Source organism: Triticum urartu, chromosome 2, assembly GCF_003073215.2.
Source record: "Triticum urartu cultivar G1812 chromosome 2, Tu2.1, whole genome shotgun sequence".
In the NCBI taxonomy this organism is placed as follows: domain Eukaryota; kingdom Viridiplantae; phylum Streptophyta; class Magnoliopsida; order Poales; family Poaceae; genus Triticum; species Triticum urartu.
The window spans coordinates 45,814,008-45,822,421 of record NC_053023.1 but is presented as its reverse complement, the minus strand read 5'-3'; the positions used below and the strand labels follow the sequence as shown (position 1 = coordinate 45,822,421).

The 8,414-nt window shown below is 42.6% G+C and overlaps 1 protein-coding gene across 1 annotated transcript; it reads left to right on the top strand.

Moving 5' to 3' along the window:
* Positions 1 to 789: 789 nt before the first annotated feature.
* On the top strand, positions 790 to 6,681 carry LOC125535584 (2-dehydro-3-deoxyphosphooctonate aldolase). The gene is made up of 13 exons (XM_048698653.1): positions 790 to 1,133; positions 1,930 to 2,027; positions 2,102 to 2,198; positions 2,265 to 2,330; positions 2,678 to 2,737; positions 2,853 to 2,927; positions 3,680 to 3,764; positions 4,487 to 4,545; positions 5,106 to 5,150; positions 5,908 to 6,006; positions 6,120 to 6,167; positions 6,259 to 6,306; positions 6,392 to 6,681. Exons 1-13 carry the CDS (start codon positions 1,095 to 1,097, stop codon positions 6,446 to 6,448), a joined length of 876 nt encoding a protein of 291 aa, XP_048554610.1. The 5' UTR covers positions 790 to 1,094; the 3' UTR covers positions 6,449 to 6,681.
* The last annotated feature ends 1,733 nt before the right edge of the window (positions 6,682 to 8,414 follow it).

Genomic DNA, 8,414 nt, shown 5'->3' with positions numbered 1-8,414 from the left:
GAATTTCAGACGAGTTTTGGATTAATAGAATTTAAAAACCATGCATCTCAATGTTTTGCCGGCAATCAACGGTGTGTCCGGTGTTTGAAATTCATGCTCATTTCTTGCATGGGACCTAAGCATGCACCTAAGGACACAGATTTGATTTTTCAACCAATTTATATGTACTAGAGTATGTGCATGTAGTTCAAATTTAAATTATGCATATAAAATGCATTGAAAACTCAGTTAATGCATAAAAATGTCCAAACAAACCCCGAAAAATCACAAAAATTCACACAACACCCCTGTTGTTCTATGTTGATGCGAGAATTTTTTTAAAAGCAATAAGAGGCAATGGATATCGTTTCGTCCCCAAAGGTGGGACGTTCCCTATCAAAAACCATCATGCTTGTTGTGGAAAGCTCCGGTTTGTGAGAAGCATATAACCAAACCTGCTCATATGAGACAAAATTTATACCACGGCATATTGATCCCGCTCCATGATAGCATGCCAAATTTTATGAATTTCAGACAACTTTTGAATTTACTAGAATTTAAAACCAGACATCTCAATGTTTTACCGGCAATCAACGGTGCCCCGGTGTTTGAAATTTATTCCCCGTCCATTATTTTGATTAGGAGGTGTACATGTTGTGGAGAATTGTGAACGCGTACGAGACAAAATGTGTGAATACAAATCTTCTAAACTTGTATGAATTTTTTTTACCCTGCCCACTTTCCATGGCCGGTTCATCCATGTATTTTCCATGCCCGGTTCGACTGAAAAAGAAGACCAAAACCGGTCCTGACTCACGAACGGATCTACCGACAGCCGTCATCCTCCTCCAGCAATCCCCATGTGCTCTCTGCCCCGCTCCGCCTGATCCCACTCCCAGCACCTGGACCCCTCCCCCTGCTCGTCCGCGCCCCATTCACCCACATCCGCCACCGTCCTCCATGCCCTGCCCACCGGTGTGCCTGACGACCCGATTCCTCGCCAACGAACTCCTCCTCCTCGGTTCCACACTTCTCGGATCCTCGTCGCCCCGGCCGAGCAGAAACCGGAGCCCTGCCGCAGATCCGCAGGGAGGAGGAGCCGAGGAGGGGGAAGAATGGACGCCCCGTCGGTGGCGCTCTACAACCAGCTCAAGGTAACAAGAATGCCCTCGCGCCGCGTGTGATGTTGGGTGCGGCATTTCGTCGACCACCCTGCGGCTGCCGGTGCTGTGGCGGGTTCAGTTCAGACCTTCTTTGCCCCTTTGTTCCTCGCCAAGGGTGCTTTAGGAGTTACTCCCTCCGTCCCATAATATAAGAACGTTTTTGACACTAGTGTAGTGTCAAAAACGTTCTTATGTTATGGGACGGAGGGAGTACAACGGTTCTTGTGGTGGGTAGTTGTTGGATCACGTCGCTGTCTGCTTATTATTCGCAGTCCTTTTTTGTTTTGGATAATACTACGTAGATGATAATACAATTGACAGTTAGCGCATTCTGGCAGGGCCTTGCGTAGTGCTTAGCTTACCAGTTACGGCATATGCAAAAAATCCACATTTTGATAGGTTTCTTGGTGAGGTGCTGGTCAAATCAAGTCAATTAAAATGTTCTCTGAAGGTCCTGAATGCATGCCATTATTGAGATTTACATGATGTAGAAATATTCGCATGATTCAGTAAGTTTGTTGGTGTTGTGACGCTATTGACTATGCTCAAGCCTGGAGATGTTTGGTATGACTAGATGGGATTTCTGTTTTTGCGTTTTCTTTGAGTGAGTTACAGAGAAATTTCCTTTTGAGTGCTGTGTTTCTGCCTCTTGGATGACAGTAAAATTGCTTTTGGGAGCTCATATCATGTCCTTGGTTTGTCGTCATATGAATGAATGATACTAGCAGCGTGATCACATCTCAAGACGTCATATATGCGAGAACTGACCCCTCTGATTCTGCACCAGGCTGCCCAACCATTCTTCTTGTTAGCTGGGCCCAATGTGATCGAATCAGAGGAACATGTCATGAAGATGGCCAAACACATCAAAGCCATCACAACCAAGTAAACAACCAATCACCATACTTCTGTTTACTCTTGGGCGAAACTAAACCTGTTTTTTTTTCTCTCCATGGCAGGCTTGGGGTGCCTCTTGTGTTCAAATCAAGCTTTGATAAAGCAAACCGTACATCGTCGAAATCCTTCCGCGGTCCTGGTCTGGAACAAGGCCTAAAGGTCTGACAAAATAATATTAGACCTTTTGTCTCTTCCGTATCTAACCTTTCTACCTTGCTATATCAGATCCTTGAAAAGGTGAAGGCTGCATATGACCTTCCAGTGGTCACCGACGTGCATGAAAGCTGCCAGGTATCCATTTGATTCTTTTAATCCTGTAAGGACACTCTTCTCTGTTTTGCTAGCAAATTCTGCTGTGTCACTCGCTTAATATTTCTGCAAATTTAGCTGAGTCCATTAATTATGTTTCCTTTCTATGAAATGTTACTGTACCACAGGTACCGTTACTTTTTTGTACATTTGAATGTGACATGTCTGAATTTAAAATATCTTTGTTTGAATATATTGCTAGGCTTTTTGTGTTGAATTTGTACTGCTACATGTGTTTATTGTATCCTTTGAATCCAAATTCTTGGATTGTGTGTCCTTTGCTCTGAAGTGTAAAGCAAAGATGCTTTCTAACTAATTCACTAAATCAGTGCGAAGCTGTTGGAAGAGTTGCTGATATTATACAGATTCCAGCTTTCCTCTGTCGCCAGGTACAACTTTAATGTATGCATGTTTCTGGGAAAACTGCAGTACTACTAGCTATCAAGCATGAATCTTCTTTAATATCTCGTTCAGCATGCCTAATATAAGTATCTATGCCAACAGACTGACCTTCTAGTGGCTGCGGCTAAGACTGGGAAAATTATCAATATCAAGAAAGGACAATTCTGTGCCCCGTCTGTAAGTTGCATTTCTATCTGGCAGTCTTCACAAAATTTGAATGTAGCACCCCATTTTTTGATTCTTATAAGGTGCGTTTGAGTTGGTACCTCGACAAAATTAAACTTTAACCATAAATTTCTTCTCCAATATATTGTTTGTACCTATCAAGAAAATTATGACAGCGTGAAAAGCACATTTAGACACGGGGCATATTTACTAAACCTTTCTATTGTTTGACTATCTATTGGTCAAACATTAGAAAGATAGAATCTCATGTTTCATGGGCGCTTCATACAGATCAAAAAGGGGTACTATTGTTGCCACTATCTGCGTTATTGCTGGTGCCATTGTCTGTTTTAGCGTTAGCCTAAAAAACTCATGCTTAGTTTGTTCAATAATGTCCTTTGTATTTCACATCATGTGGTTTCTTTCTCTATGAGATTGAATGGTCATGCAAAGTTGAAGCTAATTGCACTTGCTTGGACCTTTTATTCTACTCTTTATTAATCCAACATTAGAAACCAACATGATGTCTAACTAACTATGTAAAACAAGCTATCAGTTCCAGTTTAGTCTGTCACTGTTCTGAATTGTCATTTCTCTTCAGAAGTTCGGCTAGCCATTGTTCAAGATGTAGCTTTCTGTATCCGTATACCAATTACATGCTTGTGCTACTTAACTAGATATTTTTTCAATGGAAAATGTTGCGCCCAGCATCTAGTTAAGTTGCACATTTGTTGAAGTGATCCTGTATGGCTGTACCTTAACAGGTTATGGCCAACTCTGTGGAGAAAATTAGACTTGCTGGAAATCATAATGTGATGGTCTGTGAGCGAGGCACCATGTTTGGCTACAGTTAAGTCATCTTTTCGCCTTTTTTTGTACTGCCTGCTTCAGAAGTAAATAAATAAGAGAAAACACATAATATCATATTACATTATAGGCTATGTAATTATCACGAAACATATTGTACTGACTAGGATATCCTGCTCTTTTTGGACACTCGGATATGATGTGGCATGGGGAATAATGATTGTTGTGATTGAGCAGCTAGATAAAGAGAAAATACATGAAAAGGTGAAATCTGAGGGCTAACTAGCTCTTCAAATGTCTCTGTGTCCCTAGCCATTTAACATTTTAGCGTGTTTGAATGAATTTACTAATAGTAGTAGTAGTACACAGTGGCGGAGACAGGGGGGGACCAGCAGGGGCCCTGGCCCCCCCTAACACTACTGATTTGAGTCTAGTATTAGTGTAAACTTTGATGTTTTTGCTGCTAAAATGATGTATTTTTATGAACTGGCCCTCTCTAACAAGACATAACAATACTTGGCCCTCCTCATTCGAATTCCCTGGCTCCGCCACTGGTAGTACATACTACTAGTCAGGTTGGGGCACCATGCAGTGCAGCTGCCATAAAACAAAGTGAGCAATACAACCATTTGCCCGTTTTCCTTATTCAGGTTAAAGGAGAATCAGGCATTAGTCTTCCTGCAACAAGCAACTTATGTTCATGGTTTCCTTGTAGAAGATAACTGATTTAGCAATATCTTCCTTTGTTTTCATTGCACACACAGATGATCTAATTGTTGATCCAAGGAACTTTGAGTGGCTGAGGGAAACAAATTGCCCAGTTGTAAGTATTATCACCTTACTTTTGTCCACAATTGCACAATCACATATTCAGCATGTTTCTAGTCATGAAAAGCTCTGTCTAGGTTATCATTGGCGTTCGGCCACAATAGAAAAAGGTTATCATTGGTGAAATTGGGCATATCGGGATGTCCGGTATTCATGATGGCGTGATATTTGCAATAAAAATAGTATTAACCTATTTTGCAACATTGGAGCTCTATTATATAATGAAGATAGTTGTTTTTTATTGTCAATTAATTGATTAAGCATTGAGTTATTTTTCTCTCTCGGGGCACATTTTTCTTAATATGGCAGATGTCTAGCTTTTGTGCTATTTTCTGTTGTTATTACTCGATAATGGATCTGGGTTGTTTATTTAGACATGAACCAGATGATTGCGTTTTCTATAGCTGAATTGTACATTGAATTCTTGATTTGTGTATTCTCAAATATCATGTTATGTGGTAACTTATTCCATTGAATTCTCGATTTGTGTATTCTCAAATATCATGTACCATGAACAATGACATAGATCGGTGACAGAGAAGTATCCATTTTCAGGTAGCTGACGTAACACATGCTCTACAACAACCAGCTGGGAAAAAGGTATAATCACCTATTTCCAATCTGCCTCTCTTGGTTTAGGGTAATTGTCCTCGCAGACATTTTTGCTCAACCTTAAGAAAATTATTCTTTTCTTTCTTTTCCCCTTTGTCAGAGTCATGTCATTTGTGAATAAAATCAACATCAAGGGAATCATCATGATCTTTAAATGTTGCCAATAGTTTACATGGAAACTTGCAGCAGTTGACCAGATTTTACATGGCATGTGAACTTACTCCCTTCTGTCTTAAAGAAGATGACATTTTAGACGTCTACGCTGTGTTCATAACATAATTTTGCTACTTAATTTCTACTATAGTATTGCTAAATTTAATTGTTACGTTATGGAAGTATTTTCTGATACCAATCTGTAAATATGATTTCTCACATATCCAATCGAATCATATGTTTTAAACAAATTGGTGGTGAAAGTTTTAAAAGCTTGATGAAAACTATGTCCCAGACACCATACTTATAATGGACTGGGAGGGTATGATACGTGGCAATGTTCCAACCTGATCCATCACTGTATATTTCTGCAACCATGATCCATGGCCAAAGCTCAAAAACCATGGTGTGATATCTAAGCAATTCAGACTTTTTGGGTTATTTTTATTTTGGTTCTTCTGTGTAGCCATCTCCTAAGATAGTGTGATCAACTAGTAAAACATTGATGACCAAATTAAACCTCTTCCAAACTAACTATCTTTTGAGGATTTTAATTTTGCTCAACCGGGCATACTTGACTCTGTTTTGCAAGCTTGATGGTGGTGGGGTCGCAAGTGGGGGCTTACGAGAACTCATACCATGCATCGCAAGGACTGCTGTTGCAGTTGGTGTTGATGGTATTTTCATGGAGGTAGGTCGATGAAACTATCATGTTGCTTTTTGCTCGTTGTACCTTTCATTTTAGTTATGATCCATTAGAGATACAACAATATTTGTAAGATTATTTTCACAATCCTATGACAGGTACATGATGATCCCCTGAATTCACCATGTGACGGGCCAACTCAATGGGTAACCTCTCCATCACCGTTGAGACATTTTCAACCCATGATGTGTGATGATATGCTCACTTATTACTACTGTTGTGCACATTGCTTTGTAGCCATTGCGCAATTTGGAGGAGCTGTTAGAAGAATTGATTGCGATCGCTGTAAGTTAGACATCCTTGCTTGGGTATAGTGAGGCCAAATCTCTCTCTAAGCGCTCACCATTTTTCTTTTTCTCTTTGTGCGAAGCGAGTCACCAAAGGAAAGAAGCCACTCAAGATCGACCTAACTCCATTCAAGGAATGATTTGGCAGTGGGTAGCAATAGGAATAACTTTGTCGTTACCAATTGGTTTCACCAATATGGTCGTGTCCAAGCGAGTTGCTCTTTATATGCGGTACTTTCATTTACCGTTGGCTTAAGGTTTGTTGGATTGCCTGCATGTATTAGTTTCTTTTGAAGTGTAGCATAGCAGCCACAGATTCCTGGTTTGAATCACTCTGTCTCAGAGTCAATCCGAAAGAATTCGACTTTTGATTTGTGGTGTTTCAGTTGGAGCACATTTTTCGAGATCGGACAGCTTGGTAAAGAAACACTCGCGGTTGCATGAGCATGATGATAGCAGCTTCCTCTATTTATCGCTGGTGATAAAACTGGTACAGTTGCGAACAATGCTAAATACATAAATTCTCCTTTTAAAATCATAATGCCTAGAGCTTTTCTTGCAAATGCAAACGGATTTGATGATTAGGGGACCGAACAAACCCCGAGTATATTAGAACTTTAGAAGAAGATGAATCTACTCCGAGGTAACGGCAGAACATAGAAACGCAAGGAATAAGTGTTCAGCAGGAATGTTGGAAATTTGAATGGCCTTTCTAGCAACAGTTCACTACATAATAATCTTACAAGTTAATTTACCTCTTATGCTTGTTCAGAAAAGAAAAACCGCTTATGTTACTGCTTTTGTCTACTGGTACTGCTTTTCTTGGTGGGCATTTGGCTTTGCTCCAATAGTTTTTCCTCCTTGAAATTGAAAGCCTTCACCATATTGTAATAAACCTGAAGTGAAGCACCCAACTTACTCCCAGTTCTGAAGAAAGTTTTGACATTCCAGATATTTTGAATTGCAATTACCTTGCGAGTTCCCGATGTACAGCCCATGATCGACAAGTTTCAGTTTCATGCTATCCTGTCCCTTTCCCTTGGTGCATGCATACTTGACCCACATCACCTATGCTACAATAGAAGAAGAATTAGGCCCTGTTCGGCAGCTCTCCGCTCCACGGCTCAGCTCCTGGAGCGGCCGGAGCAGAGCGGCGCCGTAGCCTATTTTTCTGAAGTCATCAAAGTGACGCTCCGCCGGCTCTCGTATTTTGAGGAGCTGGATGACTGCCGAACAGGCACTTAGGCCCTGTTCCGCAACTCTCCGCTCCACGGCTCAGCTCCTGGAGCGGCCGGAGCGGAGCGGCGCCGTAGCCTATTTTATCGGAGTCGTCAAAGTGACGCTCCGCTGGCTCCCATATTTTGAGGAGTTGGATGACTGCCGAACAGGCACTTAGTCTGGTTGCAACATTAGAAGCTACTCCTTTGGTCTAGAGAACCATCAGCTATCCTCAAGCATTGGATTTCTGTTCAACATACTCCTATGCTGACCAACTGCTTCAAATGCTTATCCATCTCGTTTCCCCTGTTTAGCCAAAGGATCGGTTATGCATTCGTCAACAAGAAGCTCCCTATGATCCAGCAATAGTGCCCAAAGGTATTCTCGTATCAGTATAAGCCTTTCAGGCCCTAAATTATCGGATGTCATATGGTTCTTGACAAAGGTAAATCTTTCCTATCCGAATCTTGAAAGGATAACCAGATCCTTGCGATCCCACTGATCTCCTCCCCGCGTCGCCTCCCCCGGCGGCGGCGGGGGAACCCTAGCCGCGCCGCCGCGGCCCCCTCCCCACCTCGTCCCATCTCCTCGCTGCCGCCTGAGGCAGCCGCCGGACAAGCCCGGGGCGCCAAGGATGGTGACGGCGGGGTCTCGGTTGCCCTACTTCTGCATGGGGAACCCCGGATCTGGAGTGGCGGCTTCATTGGCAAGGCACGACCAGCTAGCAGCCGTGCGGGCGGTGGATCTGGTGTCCCAGCCACGTGGGCGGCGGGATCCGGTGGTCGTCGACAGGCGGCGGCGGCTTCTGCGGCGGCCGGTGCGCGCGATCTGGCGCCTCCCCTCCTCCCCTGTTCGGCATGCGGGCCAGCTTGGTCGGGCCGCGCTTCC

Bases quoted from the DNA above. Each gene is read 5' to 3' on its own strand.
- LOC125535584 (XM_048698653.1), top strand. From the start codon at position 1,095: ATGGACGCCCCGTCGGTGGCGCTCTACAACCAGCTCAAG. The intron at 1,134-1,929 runs GTAACAAGAATG...ATTCTGCACCAG, and splicing joins CGCTCTACAACCAGCTCAAG to GCTGCCCAACCATTCTTCTT. The intron at 6,007-6,119 runs GTAGGTCGATGA...ATCCTATGACAG, and splicing joins TTGATGGTATTTTCATGGAG to GTACATGATGATCCCCTGAA.